A 22,971-nucleotide genomic window follows, 5' to 3' on the forward strand; every position below is an offset into this window, starting at 1 on the left:
AGGAAATGAGTTTTTAACTCTCTGGATTAGCTACACGTGTTATTTAAGATAATGAAGGGATTAATAACTTTGTAGAAGAGAACACTTTAATTACGAAGCCCATCAACATTATTTCCAATATTCTTTCGGTGATGAAGCCCTGCTTCTTTTCGAACGCCAAGCAGTTAAGGTGCAGAAATCTTTGATGAATAATTAATACCATTTTTGTTAACTGGAATTTTTGTTGAATTTGTCAAGTTTCGTTCTTTTATCTACATTTGAATCGTTTGTTTGAAATAAAAGGCTGTTTTTCTTCCTCAAAATTAAAAAGCTATAATATAATATCATTGCAAGTAAAAACGTTTGAAGTTATTAATATAATTCATTACTCTTGATGTTGATGTTTGAAAAGTTGAATACATAAATGTAAACGTTTATTTATAAAACGCATCAATTTGTTCCTGATTATTGATGTGTAGAATGTCAAATGAAATAATATCATTTCAACTGTTGCAAATAATATTAAAAGAAAACAAGTAAAAAATATCATTTTTAATGGGGAAAATGGCGATAAATATAATTATCTGAAATCAAATGAGGTATCATCAGCAAACAGTTATATTTACAATTAAATAATAACAGAATAAAACAGCTACAACAAAGAACTGATAAACTGAACTGGTGCATCTATTATAAACAACACATACGAACAAACAGACATGTAATGTACCTGAGTATCTCACAAACTCGCTGCCATGACAACACACAACAGCTTATTTTCGGTTCCAATGAATCAGTACTGGGCATGCAGTATAAACATTAGAAAAATCGAACGCGGTATTCTATAAATTAATATAGTTCATCCACGTGACGATATGGGAATTCCTTGGAGAACTTCTATTGGATAAACTAGGTCGGCTGACGATCACACGGGGAAAGATCCGTCAACAACCGTTAGACCGGATTTCTGTCCACAAATAAGTCCGGGCTAGGAACTTCCGGTAGAACACACTTATAAAACTTCAGCTGAAACGGAAAAATAGCAATTAAAGTGCGACAAAAAACCAAATTGTCATGTACTAGGACGAAGAGCCGTGTTTAAAATCTAGATTTATTTTTCAAAGGCGAAATATTGTTTAAACTTACGTCATCAATATATCCAACGTATGCTCGCTTTGACCCGCCAGGTCCATTTCTCGGACATTGTCCTATATAGATTCCTTCTGAGCGACTCTCTATATTACCTTTAAATCAAGAATGCTTGATTTACAATCTATTTAATATTAAGTATTACTAGACTTTTGAAGGTTATAATGCATATTAATAAAAATTAAACGGCATTTCGAGACATTTACTTCAAAACAAAATCTGACAACCAGAAAACAATCTAGCAGCCACAATATATGGTAATGAAGTACCTCGAACTTGTACAGTGGCCTCTCGGTCGTTCACTTTTCCTTTGAAATATTTCCCATCATACGTGACTGTTACATTTTTCCAGCTTTTCGTCTGTAATTAAAAACGCCGAATGTTTATCTAATAGTGTGACATATTGAACATATACAAAAATACTTCATCCGATTTATATTAAAACTGAAGAATATTTTAATTTGTCTTTGAACAGAACAATTCTTACAGGATAGGGGACAGCTATTTCCCGCATTTCAGAGCCCTTGGTTTTTATTCGGAACACGACTTCTTTGGTGGCGCTCCTGAGCATGACCTCAATGGATCCCATGCCCCTCCTCCCAGCGATGGAGTGCTGACAGTTAGCAAACAGAGTTTGTTCTCTGTCCCCGCCGTCCCACTCGAAGAACCGGAACTTGACGGTCATTTTATGCCCGAGCCACGAGAACATGGGAATGTTTAGCTGGGCTTGCTTGTTGAACTGGCCAGCATCCACCACCGATTCTACTCCCTCGTTCCGTACGTAAACTTGCATGTTGGAAGAATCAGCAATCGGCTTGGAATTAAAATCTAATGCAAAACTAGGTCTGCATACTGAAAAGAAATGGTATATTACAGCAAATGAGCATGGGTCTTTCAAGGGAGAAAAGAGACAATAGTTATTAAAAAGACGTTTTGATTTATATTACTGAGTAGTTATTTATCTCTTTTAAGCTATAAACTCTATTATCATAATGTCATTTCACCAAAGCAAGCAGCAAACTTCTGTGAAGTGCGTGTATTTCTTACAAAGCATGCAAGGATAACCACATTCCCAATTAACAACGAAAAAGTAATTTATAAGAGTCGATAAAAGAGTTGGATGGTCATTGCTGTTTAAGGACTATTCAAAGCTCCGGGTAAAAAAGAACCTTTTATAAATATGCAGTGAGTATACACTTTACGTTCCTGATATATCAATGTTTAAAGTTATAACTTTTCTTAGTTTATGTCGAGAAATTTTAAATGATATTTTTCCTGATGAATTAAAAAAGGCACTTGTAATAGCATATATTAAACCATTGACCACCCAGTTTCTTCATGTCGAAAAAGTCACAGGAGAGTAAGACAGGAGCAACACTACAGGTTATAAGTACAGCTCCACTACGTTACGCCCATTCCTTCCTCTATGGCGGAAGTGACGACATACCACGTGACTTACTTGAGGTAGATATGGGCGCTCTGTCTATACACATGCATTCCTCCTCATTATACAGCGTGCCATAGGCACAAGGACGGGGCTTCCAAGAAGACGAGTGCATGAACTCGAGGTAAAAATGTCGGTCTACGTGAGGCTTAAACAAGCAGGCTGCAAAAATAATTGAAGAAAGGTCAACTTACCTGTCTGATCACCCTGGTGGTCCGTAACAATAATCCAGCAGTTGTGAAGACAAACGGTGAAAATCTTTTACTTGTTTCATTGAATTCAGGCGAAGCAATATTTGTGAAAAGCAAAGGTGTATATTTGGGTTCTATATATGTGTAAAAGCTTTGTGCAGCTTATAGGCGAAGTGGCAATGCTTTTGACAGTCGTGGAACTATATATTTTCTCATATGTAAGGAAGCGTAAAATCTATTCTAAGTGGAAGATTCTTGGTAAAAAAAAAATATTTTCTTATTTTTTATACTCACGAGGTCTTGTTGTAGGGACGAGTGGGTCTACTGAAATTCGTGTTGTCCGTCTCATTGGTGGAACAGTGGGTCTCACTAAAAGCAGTAACATACTGGCAATGACCACAAAGATATCAATCACTATAACTGACAAGTGTAAATCGGTCACCATCACATGTAAAATGCACATTATAACAATAATCATTGAAAGGGTTGCATATTACCAAAAAGCATACACTATTTAATTTTCTGGGCAATGAATTTTTTATATTTAATAATCATAAAACATAGAACTGCACTTACTGGTATAGTCCATATCGTTGACACAGACACACGCCTGTTGGTCGAAAACGGTTCCATTAGCACAATCAAAAACCTTTGATTGTCCAGTCGTAACCACCTGGACTGTGAACTGGTTCCTGGTCCCTGGTACAGACTCCAGCACACAGCCAACTGTTCAAAGAAGAAAAGGCATTTATCAGCAACAACCATAGAAAATCCTAGTCAAACTAAATCGTTTCTGTAAAAATAGGTAGTGTTTACAAAAACTTTCATAGTGAATTTCGTCAACCATTGCACTGAAGTTTCCATTTTATTCAGAAAGAAAGCCAGTCGTACTCACTTGTTCGCGAGTCTACTGCTCCGATAAAGAGAGACCCAACCAGTACAGCCAAAACACACATTCTTGATCTGTTGGATAACAAAATAAAACCTAGACTGTTAGTAGCCGACATCCAATGCTCTTTTTGCTCGCTAGTCGCGGAGAATTTAAGTTGAGCTACACAGATTTCTCCCCTGTTGCTTCCTGATTTGTACCCTGTCTGTCTGTCAGAGCTGGCATATTTTTAAAACATTCTGACACTGAGCATCTGTCAACCGTTCGATGTGCACTTGTACTTGAAAGTCTTATTAACCACATCATTCTTACTTTTAATTTCCGTTATTAATTTTACGTTATTAATCCTTTCAATGACATTTTTTTGTCTGTGATTGAATATGTGGGTTACCAGTCTAGATTTTTCATGGCATTCCAATCTTTTAAAAAATAGCTCATCTATATGCATTAATCATATAGAAATTGATTTCTGCTTCCTTCAAAATTTTTTTTAAACTCCAACGTGCATATATTTCATACATTGGTCGATATGGTTCGGTTATCTGAAATACGTTCATTCGCATCATAAGAAGCAGATTACATCTCTCTGAAAAAGTTTTCTGCATAAATGATTTATTTTTTAAATATTTGATACATAAACATTTACCTATCACCATGTGAATTAAACGAATGGTGTACACTGATCAACTGAATTAAATTCTCTTAATTGATTGCAAATCAATCAAAGGAAATACAGGTCAATGAATTAAATAACCAAAGGAGAGAGCGGGCTTGCCTTTGTGAACAGTATATATTTAGGCCATAAAACCGTCAAAAGTGATAATATTCCTGTCAAGCATACGTTTAATGAACAATTAATGGCTGTCTCAAAGATCAAACTAAAAATAAACATATAAATGTACTTCTCATTACCCTGGGGGAATATGTGTGAATATTTCGCTTGTATATGGACGGCGACCATGATCTGCGGTAACTGTTGGTTAAATGATTAAACGTACTGGACACATTCGTAGAATATAAGAATTATATTTGTGTTTGAGGAAAACGCACCGCTGAAGAATACGTTAGAATGCACGTGCACATTAATTTGAAATTTGTATAAGGATTGAGAAATGATGCGTTTAATTGAGAAGGAAAACGCAGTTACATGTATTTAGATTGAATGTTTGTTTTTAGTTTCCCTAGTAACATAGTCTATCTCGATCAAAAAATTTGATGGCAGAAGCGTATCTACCTTCTTGTGTACATGTATTGAGTTTGAAAGCAGGTTATATTTTTCTTTAATCATAATTTTTATTTGTTAAGTTTCTCTTTAATTCACATTCCAGGCATAAATTAATTTGTGTTGGGATTACCAAAGTTATTCTGAACTTAATGTTCCTATATTGCGCTAATCTCCGAGAAATTAATCTATTTACAGGCATAGCCTTACATACATATACTGCACGTATTGCAGATTGTATATGTAAACATGCCGTAAACATGACAATACAGGGACAAGCAGTTTATGTTTATTGCACATTAATAAGCGTACATTTCTGTTTGTGACAAGCAATTCACGTACAAAAAGCTCATAAATGACTTTTTACCATCATTAACTGCAAAACAATATTTCTTGTTCAGTGAATTTCCATTTTAGCTAAATTAATTAATATCTAATTAGAGAACACCTGTTATTGTGTGTTTGAACAGCTGATTTTCTTTCAAGATTAACGACAATTTTGACAGCATGAATATATTTTGAGCTCTATGGTTTTCTGTCATGCTCACAAAATTTGGTCTTTTTGTTTGAGCTTTTTATCATGTTCAGATAAAATACATAAAAACCATACGTGAATAGCATGTCCTGATTGTTGTAAAACTTCATAAACTCAATAATATAGTGACATGAAAACATTCTTTATTGCTTGCTAAATTTTATAAACTCCAACGCAAACGTTTTGATTATCTTACAAGCCATTTCATGGTCATTTACGTGTAGCTTTTGCAAAATTGATCATGCAAAAATTAATCCATATTTGTATTTTCTTAAATACTCTAATAAGACACCATGTCTCATCACACATTACATCCCTTCGGATTTCATTACAACAATCAAACGACAATAAAAAAGCAAGCAATTGAATTTTTTAGATTACTAAGCAGTAAGTGCGAGCAAAAATAATCATCTAGGTTTGACGGAAAGAAAACTTTCATTTTTTATGCAAAAATCATTGTGTCAAAAAGGGTTACCTTCAAATAGGTCTATTATCCCTCTTCCTAATTTAGATAAAAATTGCAGAAGACTGAATCAAATGGACCGTACAATTTTCCAATCAAGAATGCACGGGCACCTGTTCACAGCATGCGTCCGTGTCTCAGTAAGGCATGTTGAGCTCTGAGAATGGTTCGTCACGTATAGCGCACACAGATGACAATAAATAACTCGCCGTCACATTCATACAACTTCTACAGTATATACAAAAATACTGAAGCAACCTCGATGAATGTCATGGCTAATAAGAGCGAACAGAGACCGGGCGAGTGGATCGAGCATCTTATATAACATACCGTATGACAGGGCCCGAACACGAATGACCGAAATCCCACCTTGTTCATACGTCGCCTAATTACTGGAGACCACGACCCGACTCTGCATATTTCCCCCTCGTTTTTCGTCTCCAGGTCATTTCCTTTAATTATCATATTGACCATAGATCTCACATTATTTCAGGCATGATTTCAGCTTATTTACGCAGTTCAGACGTAGGTATCGAAACCACAAATATTGACCCTTTGTCAACAAAACATGTAAACATATAAACAATGTGAACTAGCAGAGAAGCGGGTTCACGTCCAACAAAATAAAATGCATTTGTCTTTTTCAAAAGTGCACAAGACAAATGGTTTGCATAACAGTAAACGCGTTTATGAAAAGATAACGGCAGCTTTCTTCTTCATAAAATGTAAAACCCTGATTACCTTCATTAATTAAAACGCCTTAGTTGTGGATTGCGTAATTTACATGCAAATTATATGCAAGAAGAGGCAATTTCATTTTGTTTTGATTTTTTTTTTCATACATCTGAAATTTAAAAAAGAGTTGTGAGAAATGGTGTTTTAGTTTAATGGAGGTTACACGAAGGCTATTAAGTCTACCTAATTTTGCTCGTCAAGAATATTTGATGTAGTGTTAGAAACGTACAACAATTTAATTATCAAGACAACCTCTTTTTTGTATAATCGTGGATTAAATTCCGTTTCATAAACTGTTAAATACGCAGCACACCGGCTGTTGGTCGTGCGTAAAGTTGATGTGATCGCTACGGACAAACTTTACAACTGATCAGAATCTTCAATGTTTTAGTTTGAATTTTTTTTGGGGGGGGGGTGTAAAGGTTGTTAAAAAAGTGAATAATTTTCTGTTGTGACTTGTGACAAGTTGATTTGATGTTAATTGTTATACTGAGGTGGTAACTAAAAAAAGGCGGTGGGAAGTGGTCTTTTTTAAAAATGTTTTGTGAAAAGAGAAGTAAAAGAGAAATCGCCAGAATGTGAAAGAAATATTGATACCGGACACAAGTTATACTTGAATCAGTGTAGTCGAGTAAAAGTATGGCTTTAATAGTTGAACAATTATACAAATAGTTGAGTGATCGTTGATTTATTTCCCTTTAATTTTAAGTTTCTTTTTCTCTAACAAAATACAACAATATGTCTCAAAATAAGAAATATTTGAAATTCACAAATATATGTTAAAAATTATTTGATTTTAAAAATCTTTTAAAAATTATTCAACTTATATTTTACTTAAGAACTCTTTCTTCTCGTGATGATAAAACATATTGATTCTTATTAATTAACGCTAAGCTTTGGCTGCACGCTATTCAAGTCACAACCATGCGTGATGTGTAGTTTATCATTGTAGCTACTCTACTTTGGTGGGTTTTATGAAAACTGGTAAACAAGTTTATTCAAATTGCCGTAATCTTCCGTTACAACAAATTAAAATATATGATTAATAATTCCCTTTGAATTACATTCTGATATTAAATGTAAATGTTGACAATATTTGAATTTTGATAGATTACTTCATCATTTAAATAAAAACCATTTGATTGATTTTACAAGTCGTGTAGTATAGCAATGTTATTTAAAATCAAAATGGACTCTATGAATTAATTATATCAATCACAGAAATATTCACTCAACTTGTTAAATTTAGATCTTTTTGAAGATTTTCCTTCCTTTCTAATCTCAAAAAGAATCTGTTCAATTAAAATAATGATTTATGTTTCTGCACTACACAAAGCAACAATTTTATGAAGAGGAACTAATGCACCTACCGATAGCATGTGATCTATCCCCGGACTTTGATGAAGTAGTCTACAATCTCGGCTCTCTGGTGCCTCGCTTCCTTTGGGAATGATTACGTCGGTTCTATGCGACCAACCTTAGTCATTACCGAGTAACCAGCAGGTAAACCTTCCCATTTCAACCGAACAAAACCCCATTTTTCGATAGTTTTTGGTGCAATGAATCCTTTACTTCCGAAGAAACCACATCTTTGATCGCTATTGTTAGAAAAAAGGCGAACTTAAAGGAAGTGTTCCTCCTCCCCCTAATCGCTGCTCTCTTGATTTAAATAAAAATCCCCTAAACGTTTTGTTTCATTGAGACATCTGACTAACCCCCAGAAGCTACAACCGTTTTACACGTCCTACTTATCAATCAATGCGACAAAGTTCATTCCTCGATTAATTGTGATTCTACTAATAATAACTTTTTTCGGTGTATTCGTGTTATGACAAATTAGCCATCGATTACACAATAACATGACGTATTCTCTTCCTGACAACAGCTGTTTTTTTAGTAATCTATAAACAAGTTCGATGGAACTGGAAAAATTCAAATCAATTCAACTCAGAAATTATCATCCCTCCTTCCCCCTTGACAATATTATTGATGGTACATTTCACCACCGACAACCTCCCATTTCAAAAAAGTCGTTGTTTTAATTGCTTAAATTGGTTTGGAGAAAATTCGGTTTAAGATCTTTTATTTAAGGACAATCCCATTTAGTGATAAAAAATATAGTTTAAATTAAATTTCTTCATCATCTTATGGTTCATTTTGGTTCATTTGGTCCATTCGGGTAAACAGATGCAGGCGTGAATGTACCTTTTAACCTGTGGATAAGAGGTAAAGCACGTCCAACTCGGTTGGATGGAATGGTAAAGTAGGATATGTACGATAAGTTCCCATCTTCTCTTTTCTCACCTTCATTTACTGAAACACTAATTTAACCTTATCGTAAATAAGACTCACATTTAGAAATAAATTACGTAAATAACTTATGATTAAAAGTAACAAAAGTCAAACTTTATGGCATCATTATGAAGCTATACAGGAAGACTGAAATAAATTCGCCAAACCATGACGAAAAAGTCTGTAAAATAAAGAGAAAATGACTTACAAACCGAATTATAAAATCTATATAGCCCCCACAACCCGGTTTCACCGTAAGGCGACTGAAATGATTAAATACTTTCTTAAATACTGATATCTGATTGGTTTAGATGCAGCGTTAGCAACACAGTTGGCAGTGGGTAACACAACGAATTGTTACACATGCGCGTAAATTATGTGCGAACAGTTCGCCGTCGAATTCACGTCATTCCTGTATAATAACAGTGAAGTTCTCTTTAAAAATTAAAACATTCAGTATAATAAAATAAACTGTGTCTGGTTGGGAGGGTAACAGTTGAAATAGACACTCGGAGATTAAAAACCATTGTCAACCTCCGCTTCGTTTGGGAGGGTAACATGTTTTCTCGGGGCGTCAATATCAACTGTCACACTCCCAAACAGACACTATTTATATTCTATCAGAAACACCTTTAATTATCAAACTTGCAGCTCAAACTTGGGAGGGGGATGAAGGGGCAGAAGGAGATAACAAATGGTCGGCGAAAAATCCTGGACGTTTGGCCTTTAAAGAGTTTTATTGGTATGCATTGTTGTTAAATGCTATTCTTTACAAAAGAAGCACATGTTGCATGGTCGATTAATAAAACTGAGATTAATAACGAGTGTACACAATTCATAGACATTATTGACATTGTTTAACCAATTCACTCAGGCACGTAGCATCGTTTTTGAAAGTGGGGGGGGGGGCAGACTCATCCAAAAAATCTTGACAAGCAAAGGAAAAAAAAAGGGGGGGGGGAATTTAAACTTTCCCAAAATTTTCAATTTCACTCCTCATTTCCTTATTTTCATATCAATTTTACTTACTCCCAAAAAGTGTGGGGCCAACTCCATGATAATTCAATTTTTTATATGTAAATTTTAAAAAAAATTGTTGCTGCGAGAAAAAGTGTGGGGGGGGGGGGGGGGGGCAGCTGATGCTACGTGCCTGTCACTTCAATAGATCTTCGTGTGGACTTCATAATAATAAAGTACAGCTGATACACTTTGGTACAGCACCGCTGTCTGTCAGTCAGTCTGTCCATTCCTTGTTTTCAAGACTTTTTGGTATGATTTGTTGGATTGATTTAAAACTTGTCGTGTAGCTTTATAATGAGATACTAGAAATCAAGTTTGAGATTGATTGATTATTGAATATCTATTTAACTGTCACATTCTATGTATAGTTTTGCACTGTTTTATATATATATATATTTTAATTCAATGTGTATCATGTAAGTTTATTCTTATGATTATAATTTTGTATTTTACATGTATATATGTTTCATGTTTTAGAAGATTTTTGCGATATAAGCTAGTGTTTTGTCTTAACTTCTTGTTCATACACACCTCATGGTATATCATCATATACACGTCAAGATTATATTTGTGTTTGTCATGCAGAAAAAAGGAAGGCATATAATACAAATATTAAGATATCAATGTGGATCGTACAAAAATCACAAGGCCCTTTGTTTTTTCACACACCTGAACTGCGTTCTTTGGGCGAGCAAAACGAATGTGTACGACGTAGTTTTTTTTTTATTAAAAGCGAAAAAAAATATTGGTATTTTGCCATATAATAGATTTCCGTGTGAATGACCTATTTCTAATCCAACATTTTCGTGCAAAACTTGTTTTAATGCTCCCGAGATCGAACATTTTTACTCCGATAAGATACGAGGAAATTAACCAGTTAACCCATTAAAACATAGATTTTTAAAAATGTAGATCTTTTTCAATTTAAATCTATTCACGCATTTCCTGATTTAAAAGCATCTTGGTGTTGATAGTAACAAACTGTTAATACAAGGTTTATGTTATGAATGAACAGAACATACCTATTTAAATCGATGTGAAAAATAATAGATCAATCTTTATTATTCAACCTCGGTAAACTTAGGGAAATGATAGAGCTTACAAAACTGCCATCAATTCATTACATGTCAGGATGATGCAAGTATTTGATTTATATTATTTATATTTCTCGTTTCATATATTTCTTTTTATTACTACTCATATGTTGAAACTGAATAAATTGATTCTAAGTTAAAGTAGATGCAAATCAAATCAATGTACCCTGTAGCTCGATCTTTTTATCATCTCGTCCAGCAGAATAGGGTTGATAGTGTTGGAAGCCATTCTCCCTGTATTCTAGCATTCATACTTCCTGCACAATATTTGATCGTTGTAAATTGATGAACCGTCTATAACTCTAGTATTCAACTAAACTTTAGTATTAGTTGTATCAAAATCAAAACATGACAAATTCAAACATTAACTATTGAGTCTTTTTCTAGGATAAACTAGACAGGATTGATCTTATGCATCAACGTGCACATTCAATGTTTCTGTAATACCTGTGTCATGTTGTAATTTTAGTTGTTGTCCTTTAAAAACTGCATTAAACACCATCCGTATTCATTAATGACACAGGTTTACGATAAAGTTAAACTTGATGAAATATCTACTAATTTTATTTGACTCAATCGCTTGACACCAACGTCCAGTCTCGCGACGTTGGCCAATTTATGGAAGTTTTCTCGTTTTCATGAATATTTACCATTTTCACGCACCAACGAGAAAGCAAAACTTGTTTAGTGTAAAAATGTGTACACAAAGTTCGTGTTAAGAAAGTTACTTACATAGGCATGCGCAAGCATTATCGTGATTGGTGAGATTTCTACATGAAAGTGTGAAGGAGCCAATCGCGAATATTTATGAAAAAAATGAATTGTCCTTCATGCGAGGCAGACCTTGCGTTTCCAAAGATTTAACGCTTATTTAACCCAAGTCCTTTCTGACTCTCAATTGATGGGAAACAGCAGCAATACTACATTAAAGTATTACAATTCAAAGGACAACCGTGTCTTTGGAAAGTAAGGCTTTCTCTGGCGAGCACTCTATTTTCTCACTTTATTCTTCACACGCGTGAGATTGCATTGTTTGATATAGATGTAAATCTGATTTCTAGCTGTTTTTCGTATTTACCGCAAATAATCAATTAACCTTTTTATGAAATTGGATGCGGTTTCTCAGTAGCAGTACAGTTGTATATTTGTGTGTGTGGAGTTGGCTGGCACATGCTCGCCGCGGGTCTTGGTTTCGATTTGGTCCTCTACAAATGTCACACTCATCATTCTCTATGCATTTTGTTGGATTTTTTTAACTGTAATAATGCCCTACCTGCCTTTGTGGCTAATTAACCTTTGTAAAGGGTTGTAAATCAAAACACATCTTAAAACTGAATCTAAATGAAATAATATACATCTCATTATAATTAAGCTGTAATTCACTTCCTGTAAATGTACATGTTAAAGTTGTTTATAGAAACACCTGTTGTCTAACTCATTTAATATTGACATTTAAGAGCTTAAGACTTTCTTTGTTAATTCCTTCGATTCATTGATATTTTCAGGGTTTTTATGTTACAGTTCAATAGGTGCTTTAGAATTAGCCGTCAAGGTAAAATAAGGTTGTCAAAACATCAAATATGGCATTGGTTTTTGTAGCAATAGATAAATGGAATTATCAATCACTGGTCTTTGTAAAGCACTGGTTGAGTTAGTTCAATACCAAGACTTCTGGCGTATCTCTACAGGCTAAAAGCGTGCAATGTATGTCTACATTTAATTTAATCATTATGAAAAGTGCACTGGAGAGCAAACAGTGCCAATGTAAGCCCTATCTATAGATAAAGGTCAGAAATACATGTACAAGTTGTTGAGCTGCATAATATTGTAATTTTAATTTATACATGTAAATCTTCTTGTTCTTCTACATTCTTTATAAATCAGCAAGAGTAAATAAGTGTGTTGTATAAAACTTTAGAGCTCAACAATATCAGTAAATGACTTTTTATACAAAACTCTTTTTCTTTGGAACATGGTCTTTTAAACGGGATGCACTGTGAACGATATAATTAAGTGTCTAGAATACAACCGATTTGTATCATACATTTAACTGTACGAAAGTATCACGCCGAAACCCTCTATCCAAGAATTTAAAACAAACGCGTGGTTCGTCTGTTGTTGAGTTGTTGAGTTCTGCTTGTCAATGACGAAAAAGGACGTTCTGGTATCTTTTTTTTTTGGAAGGGGGGATAAAGAAACCATCACTGATATCGCATTCAATAAAAGTTGTTTATGACTATTCACCTAGACCGATGGATCGCTCTTTTTGTATCCTCTCATTAGTATTGTTAGGAAAGTCATTTTACATCTGATGAAAATGTTTAAGTTTGATTTTTTTTCCAATATTAAAATCTGGAATTTAACTACGATATCATTGCATAGTTTTTGTAGCTATTTTTATATTACGCTATGCCCCGTTAGCTATTGATTGATGCATACATGCTCTGCATTTTGAGTGTGAAATAATTTTAGTATTAATAAATACATTTATATAAGGACCTCAAAATTTTAAAGAATTACAAAACAGAGAAATATGAATAGGAATTAGATAGGAAACGTGCTGATTCCTGATATTGATAAGAAATCAGATTTGTGGTAAAACCGATCAATTCTAAAACATCAAGGTGAGACCAGCCATTTTTCAAATGTCGCTCATATGATTTAGAGATTTGATTATAACACGTTGATAAAAAAATTTGACCGCAAATTTACAATTAAGATTTCAGCTCGGTGACATACATCCACTTGATATGATGAGAAACAATGTAACGAGAGAGAGAGAGAGAGAGAGAGAGAGAGAGAGAGAGAGAGAGAGAGAGAGAGAGAGAGAGAATTGCTACAGTGTAATAATTATTATAAGGAGATACAAACAACTGCAGAGTGATATAAAACAAAACCTTTCCCGTCTATCGTCTGAGAAAGCGTGGCGAATTGTGATGCACGACGGCTGCAGTATAAGAACTACATGTAATTATGTTTAAATTGCAATAATTTTAGTAAACGCTTATTTAAAGATAACCTATGCATCACAAAAATGGCAGTGTACACAACAACAAAGCATTTACGTTAGTATGTCCCTGGAACTACATTTGCTTAGTATCATTTAAATCAATTAAAAATATGTGATAATCCATAACTTGTTTGTTTATGGCATGTAAAACGTTGTATATTGGATAACTTTGTGATTGATACTCAAAAATCTGTAAATCTTTAATCGTTTGTTCAGTATATTGTGATGTATAAATTCATTATCTTAAGATGTATATATGTATGTATATAAAATATCTTGTGATGTATGCGTTCAATATCTTGTGATGTTATGTTTGATAATGCTGTGTATTTTCATATCTTCTGATGTCTGTTTAATATCTTGTAATGCATGTTTGATAATTTGGGGATTAATACTCTATATCGTGTGATATATATTCAATATCTTGTAATGTTCGTTCGATGTGTATTTAATATTTTGTTATGTACATATATATTCTATGATCTTGTGATGGACATTATATAATGTATGTAATGTATGTTCAGTATCTTGTAATTTCCTATAAGACATTCATTAATATCCGACTGAAATCCCTTCCGTATAAGTTCGAGCTTAACGATTAATGTAATGCCATTTTACTTCATTATTTGTATGCACGACATGCTTCATTCATGCCTCTTTGAGAATGATGTCAACAGATTTCAACAACACAACAGTATATTCCTTCTTATTTTCAAAAGAGTGTTTCGATCAACGATATTTGTATTCTGTATTCACTGAATTATATAAAGTGCAAAGAGAGTAACATGGCGGATGTTGAAAGCAACATTATACCTGATTGCAAACTCACAAATTATCCAGTGTGAGTCCAACAAACCCACAAATTATCTAGTGTGAGTCCAACAAACTCACAAATTATCCAGTGTGAGTCTGTGAGTCCAACAAACTCACAAATTATCCAGTGTGAGTCTCTGAGTCAAACAAGCGAGCTGTGACTGTCATTTGTTAAAACAAACGTAGAACATTTTTTTTCAGATATTTATTTACAAAAGTACATGTTACAAAACAATATTCAAATATATTTGTAGTAATAAATGTATTATAATAATTACATGTATATTAATGATAATAATTATAAAAGTAATAGAACCTTTTTAACAAGGCCTTGGACTTTCAGTAAGACGTAACTATCTATTTCTTGCGTCAAAAAAAGTTAAAAATGACGCTGGTTTCAAGTGTAATATACACCGATTGCGTAGATTTAGCCCAATAGCCAGACAAATCTTGTTGATTTCAAAGAGCAATGGCTGATTGGCTAGCAATGAAATAGACAGGACTACGTCACAATGCTGTTTGACACCAACGTCCCAAAGTCCAAGCTCTTGTTAAAATGGTTCTAGTATTAGTAATAATATTACTTATTAGGTTAGTTACTGACTCACTACGGAAATATATTGGGTTGATCAATCTCATAGATGGCGAGGCGAAGCCGAGCCTTCTATGCCGAGCCTTCTATGAGATTGATCAACCCAATATATTTCCGTAGTGAGTCAGTAACTAACCTAATAAGTGTTTTGGTTTCTCGAGGACTATCAAGCGACATATCTATTCACAAATAGCGATGATCTACGCAAAGCCATGTACAAGATGCCTAACATCTCGTCCAATTTAACTCATTTAAACTCTTCAAAATTTTCAATCTCACCTTTCAAATACTCTTTCAAAATCTTTGCGTCACCCATGTTTACTTACAATGTTTTGTTGCCATTCAATTTTAAATGTTTTCTACCTTTCCTCTGCAGAGATTTGAGCAAATTTCGACGCTTCCATTTTGTTCTGCTCCAGACAAAATAATGTGACGTCAATATTCTAAGGGCAACTACTCTAATTTTAAAGAATTACAAAGGGCAACTACTCCAAATACTTTAAGAATTTACGGCATGCAGTTTATGTATAAAATACTATGAAATGTATAATGAGTAAAAATGAGTAAGCGAAGCGTCGACCAATGACGGCCATATTGCCTAATATTATTTCTCACAGAACAAATATAGAGATATATGAGGCAATCACGTGCATTGGTTAAACCAATGAAAATGTGACATTTCAGTCCAAGGGAAAACAACACCTCATATCTGTCTAAGTACTATATGTAAATATAAAGTTACAAAAATATTTTATACAAATCATAGTTATTTTTTTACAATGATAATATTATTATTAATTGATTTAGATATTCTGAATAAAGAGAAGGGTACAGAAATATTGAAGTCAGTAGGTTGTAATGAAAAAAAAGCGTTTTGTAGGGAGGTAGATCCGTCGTCATCACAGAGTCTATATTTTACCTCCTATTTATGTGAAAAACCATGGACCAGGTCATCCATGGCTACATAAAATTAGCTACTATTTATCCAAGAGCGTAGAACATTAATACTAGAATTATAAAAATTGTTTTCATCTTACCGAGATATCTATCACTGAATATCGACGTTTTGTCACGCGCAGCTAGCGGAGAGAAGTGATATCCCTCCTGGCTTTCATTTTATGGTAAACATGTAGATGCCACAAATCTTCAATAATAAGTCATTAACCACAACCCACCCTTCCCCCTTAAAAAGGGAGAAAAACGTGTGTACTTCTGTAGTGCTATAGAAGTACTCAAGTTTTACTCCTATTCAATTTTCAATAATATTATACATTTTACCATCGATATCGCATATAATAGCGAGCGCAGCTCGCCGGCGCGCAGCGCCGGCTAGCGAAGCGTGCTCTAAGAACCAGTGTGCGCGGGAAAAAGAACGAACTAAACCTACAGTTCATCAAACAAAATTTTTTGTCTACGTCCCATAATGCTTTCTAATGTTTTCACCCGTGGTGCTATGCCAAAAATGGCCGACTTTTAACTCGTAATTTACGGTGACTTAAAGTTTGAAGACACGTTTTGAGTACCGCATATGCTTTGGCGAGACTCAAAAGATTTGTTACATGCTTCCATACCTTCGTATTGAGTCGAGAAACGTAAACAAAGACGAACAAAGTCATGGATGACGTTACAATGCACTCGCGCTATATTTCCCGCGATAAATTTAGAGGTGGATCAAACATCTGTAATGAGTGTACTGGCTATTTCAGTATAGTCTGCGATACCTGCCTCATTGACATATGATTTGTTTTTTATCTTTTTTTAATATAGAGATTTTATATATATATATATATATATATATATATATATATATATATATATATATATATATATATATATATATATATATATATACACTAGCAAGAGCCATACATTACTGTCATATTGATCCATTTTTAAACTAATTGTGCATGCATGTACAGTAGGCAGGTAAGTATATGAGTAGGGAGGACATAAACAATAGGACATTTTGAACTAAATAAAAAGGAATAAAATGAAAAAATAAACAGGTAAAAAAATTATGTAGATATTGCATATAGTCAGACCATTACATTTAAAAGTGGGAAATTACACACCTACAAACAGGTAACGCTCTCTCTCTCTCTCTCTCTCTCTCTCTCTCTCTCTCTCTCTCTCTCTCTCTCTCTCTCTCTCTCTCTCTCTCTCTCTGGGTAGGGGGTTGCATCACCATTAAAATTAGTACCTTTGGCATACTTATTGTAGAGCAATACTCTCTCAAAAATTCTTTGACGTTCGTTGATACCTAAATAAAACTATAAGTTGACAATGATGCAAGGTACAGTATGTGTAATTCTTGCTGCGCTCGCCAGAACGGTAGCACCGTAAAACATATTATTTGTTAAGGAAGCATTCAAGTCAATAATCATTGTTTTTGCTTTTGCGGCATTTTCTTAGGCGCACAGACTTTGACGTTTTTTATAACGTTAAGTGTCAAATACGCAAAATAAAATGTCATTAGTGGCATTAATGCCAAAAGCTCTACATAATGCGTATGACAATGGTCTTGGCCTTGACTATCGAGTGAGGAGTCGTTTAGCTCTGTGTCTCAGGAATTCGGCTCCAAATCTATGTCAAGTCAAACCATTTTCGTAGATAATAAATTTTAATGCATTCCCGACATTCAATGAAACATGAAAGTCTTTGAACGTCTGTCTTATTTGTCTCCAATACAGGACAACCTGCACCACTGACTATCTATATAGGTTAATTGTAATGAATTATACTCTTCATTACAGTTTTTCGTTCATTTACATCAGACAAGTCGGCAAAGCTAATGATTAAGCAGTTTTGTTTTTTGTTGTTTTTTGAAAACTGCAAGTAATAATACTCAAGATAAGCAAATTTAAATCAGAAAGAATAGTTCATAACACAAAATATGCACATGAATTGTTGTTGATTTACGTATTGCTGGGATATTTCTGACGGATTGATGCCAAATCAATATGCAAATTAATGCCCGAAATGGGACAGCTCCTGATTGGTGTGTCACTAGGTCACATGTCAACGATCTGTCACTGGCGAGTTGCGCAGTGTGCCGCGACCGGAGATATAGGCCAATCGAACTTTAACGAAAAGGCTCTAGAGAAGAAAGATTTCCTGAACGAAAAAAAAATATAGATTAACGATACCAAATATTTATTGCACTTTAAATATAAAAAAATACGTTATTTAAATCTTCATACGCTGCTTTATTTATTTGCTTACGAAAGAATACAGGATATTTCAAAGTTCATATTCTTGATATCTTTTTTGAGAAAGGCATATATCATGACATTCATTCGTAATGTATCTGTGTAACCAATTTCAAATTTATTTCATGGTCTTATAAAAGTTAGTACAAACCTTCAGATACAATTCTACACTGCTCCATGTAAAACGCTGCACGCTAGAAAGATTTTCTGTTATTTAAGGTCTTCCGTTTTCAACGGAAAACCTTGTACTGATTCTGTTGGTAATTAAGGTCTTCCGTTTTCCAACGGAAGACCTTATTGTTTTCGTTCGGTTTCTTTTTAGGGTCTTCCGTTTCCAACGGAAGACCCTCTTGTTATTCTACGGTTTCTTTTTCTTTATTCTTATTATTCTTTTTTTTCTTTTTCTGACTTTTTTGGAGCGTTATTTCTCAAAAACTACCCAACCGATTTGCATGAAATTTTCAGGAGTGATAGAACATCATCGTCGCTACATATTTTAAAATTTTTGCATGATAACGTCACTTCCGGTTTCAGATATAGACGATTTTGTAATTTTTTAAGGGTCATTTTGTCCACGCATCTCCTCCGAAACTAATCAAGATAGAAGCTTAAAATTTTCAGGGGTTGTAGATGAATGTCTGTAGATGTACCCCGATGCTTCCAATTATGAAAATTGCTCAAGGCCTCGAAGCTCGCCTGAACCTGAAAATTAGCACCAAATTTGTCCACGAATTTTTTGCACATTTTCTGTAATACCTTTCGATTTGCACATAAATTGTTATAACATGAAATGCAAAAGTTGTTTCAATTTTTACGAGCTTTCCTCTGATATCAAGAAAACGGGGCTGGCCCCTCAAATTAGGGACCAAGGGGGCTCTAAAGTCTTCTTATTATAACTCTTTACTCAACAATAATTTGTTATCAATTATATAAGCAAAAATGTTCATTGTACAGCTGTTTATCTATATAGTATCATACTTAAGTCATATATTACGTAATTAGGGGTTTCGAGGGGCCAGAAGTTCAAAACTTTGATCATTAATATCTGAAAAAGGAGAAAAATTTTCAAAGCAATGTAGAACAAAGGTTGTTTAAAATGGTGTTCTTGTCAATATGCTACCTTAAATGTTTTTGTTTATACCCCATTTAGGAGTTAAAGGGTCGGCCCCTAAAACACATTCGTACAGATATCCCAAGAACGGTTAACATTTCATGAACACTTGTTGAACAAAATATGTTTAAATTTGCAAGACCTTAAATTTGATATCATTAAAAAGGGGCTGGGCCCTCAAATTAGGGACCAACAGGGCTCTAATGTCTTTTTACAATAACTCTTTACTTAACAATATTTTGTTATTAATTACAGAAGCAAAAATGTTCATTGTACAGCTGTTCATCTATACAGTACCATACCTGAGTCATATATTACGTAATTAGGGGTTTCAAGGGGCCAGAACTCAAAACTATGATCATTAATATCTGAAAAAGGAGAAATATTTTAAAAAGCAATGTAGAACAAAAGTTGTTCAAAATAATGTTCTAAACAATATTAAACCAAAAATGTTGTTGTTAGTGGCCCCGGTAAGGGGTTAAAGGGTTGGCCCCTAAAACACATTTGTACAGATTTCTCGAGAACGGTTTACAATTCATGAACACTTGTAGAACAAAATATGTTTATATTAGCGATACGTTTTATTTGATATCAAGAAAAAGGGGCTAGCCCCACAAGTTAGGGGCCACAAGGGCTACTAAGTCTTTTTATGATAACTCTTTTCTGACCAATAATTTGATATTTATAATAAAGCAACAAAGCAGCTTTAATTGAGCTAAATTAAAAACTGAAATTCGTTTTAAAATCAGACGATGCATTACAAAGATATCGGGGTTTAAAAATTGATTTTTCCGGAAATTTTGTTTCCGCGTCCTTGGTTTAAAAAATAGCGTAATGTTTATAGTAAAATGAACTCGTACCCGAAATAATTGTTAAGTCGTACTTAAACACATTCGGATTCTTTTGTTAAGTCGTTCTTGAAATCAAAAAGGTTTTTGTTAAATTGTACTTAAAATCATTCGGGTTTTGTTAAGTCGTACCAGGAATAATTCGATTTTTTTCATCTTTTTATTTTAGTTACTCTTGTTATTGGTTAAAGAGCTCTGCTTTTTACAGGAACTTCCAGCTTTACTTCCGACATTAACGGAAGACCCACTCGTTGCTTTGCAACGAGCTTTGCTCTAGTTCCCTATTATTATTATTTTTTTTTTTCTTACAAAATTTGTGCAGGCGATTTCTCGGAAATGGCTGAACCGATTTTCATGAAACTTTCAGATCTAATTGATATTAGTCCGAACTCAATATACATTTTTTTATTTTGATGACGTCATTTCCGTTCTTGAGAAAATGACGTTTTAGTGATTTTCAGAGGGTCGGCTTGTCCAGGGATCTCCTCCTAAACGGTAAAAGATATTGAGTTCAAACTTTCAGGGATTGTAGACAATAGATTGTAGATGTGCAATTTGGCATTCAAATTTGTCATACTCAAAAGGCGTTAAAGCTCGCCTGGTCCCGAAAATTGAGACTAAAAGAACGTCGTAATTTTTCATGGTTTTCTTGGTTTATCTATTTTCTGAAAAATATTTTGTTAACACATGTAATGCAAAAAAAGTTTATATTTACAAGACCTTTCATTTGATATCGAGAAAAAGGGGCTGGCCCCTAAAATTAGGGGTCCAAAGGGCTCTAAAGTCTTTCATCTGTAGCCCTTTACTGAGGGATATTTTGTGAACGGTTATAGAAACAAATATGTTTATCTCACAGTTATGTATCCAAGCAATGTAATGATTTTATCATGTGTTACGTAATTAGGGGTTTTTAGGGGCCAAAAGTCCAGAATTTTGATCACATATATCTCAGAAAGGTAAAATATTTTGAAATGCAGTATAGAAGAAAAGATGCTCAGAATGATGTATTAAATCATATACAATTTTCAAAATTTCGTTAAACGGCCCCTATAAGGAGTTTAGGGATCGGCCCCTAAAATGTTCTTTCCCATATATCTCAAGAACGGTAACGAATTTCTAAACAGTTGTTGAACAAAATGTGTTCAGATTTAAATGACCTTTTATTTGATATCAAGAAAAAGGGGCTGGCCCCTAAAATTAGGGGTCCAAAGGGCTCTAAAGTCTTTTATTTGTAGCCCTTTACTGAGGGATATTTTGTGAACGGTTATAGAAACAAATATGTTTATCTCACAGTTATGTATCCAAGCAATGTAATGATTTTATCATGTGTTACGTAATTAGGGGTTTTTAGGGGCCAAAAGTCCAGAATTTTGATCACATATATCTCAGAAAGGAAAAATATTTTGAAATGTAGTATAGAAGAAAAAATGCTCAGAATGATGTATTAAATCATATGCAATTTTCAAAATTTCGTTAAACGGCCCCTATAAGGAGTTTAGGGATCGGCCCCTAATATGTTCTTTCCCATATATCTCAAGAACGGTAACGAATTTCTAAACAGTTGTTGAACAAAATGTGTTCAGATTTAAATGACCTTTTATTTGATATCAAGAAAAAGGGGCTGGCCCCTAAAATTAGGGGTCCAAAGGGCTCTAAAGTCTTTTATTTGTAGCCCTTTACTGAGGGATATTTTGTGAACGGTTATAGAAACAAATATGTTTATCTCACAGTTATGTATCCAAGCAATGTAATGATTTTATCATGTGTTACGTAATTAGGGGTTTTTAGGGGCCAAAAGTCCAGAATTTTGATCACATATATCTCAGAAAGGAAAAATATTTTGAAATGTAGTATAGAAGAAAAAATGCTCAGAATGATGTATTAAATCATATGCAATTTTCAAAATTTCGTTAAACGGCCCCTATAAGGAGTTTAGGGATCGGCCCCTAATATGTTCTTTCCCATATATCTCAAGAACGGTAACGAATTTCTAAACAGTTGTTGAACAAAATGTGTTCAGATTTAAATGACCTTTTATTTGATATCAAAAAGGGGGCTGGCCCCTCAAATTATGGAACTTAAGGGCTCTAAAATCTTTCATCTGTAGCTCTTTACTGAGGGAAATTCAATGAAAGGCTATAATTTTACAGTTCTGTATCCAAAGAATGTAATGATTTATTCATATGTTATGTAATAATGATATTTTAGGGTCAAGAATCCATAAACTATAACCAGCTATATCTCAAAAAGTAAATTTTTTTTAAAGCAGTATATAGAAGAAAAGATGCTCAAAATGATGTACTTTACAAAATGCAACCTTCAAAATTTGGTTCAGCGGCTCCAATAAGGAGATAAGGGATTGGCCCCTAAAACTT

General features: G+C 33.9%; 1 protein-coding gene across 3 annotated transcripts; it reads right to left on the reverse strand.

The window, feature by feature from the left end:
• Positions 1–516: 516 nt before the first annotated feature.
• Positions 517–6,249, reverse strand: LOC128188768 (asparagine-rich protein-like). 3 transcript variants are annotated; one of them, XM_052860021.1, is made up of 9 exons: positions 6,203–6,249; positions 3,659–3,726; positions 3,340–3,489; positions 3,058–3,132; positions 2,588–2,734; positions 1,616–1,980; positions 1,398–1,488; positions 1,126–1,223; positions 517–1,005 (listed from the first exon to the last, which is right to left on the reverse strand). In XM_052860021.1, exons 2-9 carry the CDS (start codon positions 3,717–3,719, stop codon positions 934–936), a joined length of 1,059 nt encoding a protein of 352 aa, XP_052715981.1. In that variant the 5' UTR covers positions 3,720–3,726; positions 6,203–6,249; the 3' UTR covers positions 517–933. The 3 variants fall into 3 exon arrangements, with proteins under 3 accessions (XP_052715981.1, XP_052715980.1, XP_052715982.1); XM_052860020.1 differs by lacking the exon at positions 6,203–6,249 and adding an exon at positions 5,885–6,167; XM_052860022.1 differs by lacking the exons at positions 2,588–2,734; positions 6,203–6,249 and adding an exon at positions 5,885–6,169.
• Between the last annotated feature and the right edge of the window lie 16,722 nt (positions 6,250–22,971).

The sequence above is a fragment of the Crassostrea angulata genome, chromosome 6, assembly GCF_025612915.1.
Source record: "Crassostrea angulata isolate pt1a10 chromosome 6, ASM2561291v2, whole genome shotgun sequence".
Taxonomy (NCBI): domain Eukaryota; kingdom Metazoa; phylum Mollusca; class Bivalvia; order Ostreida; family Ostreidae; genus Magallana; species Magallana angulata.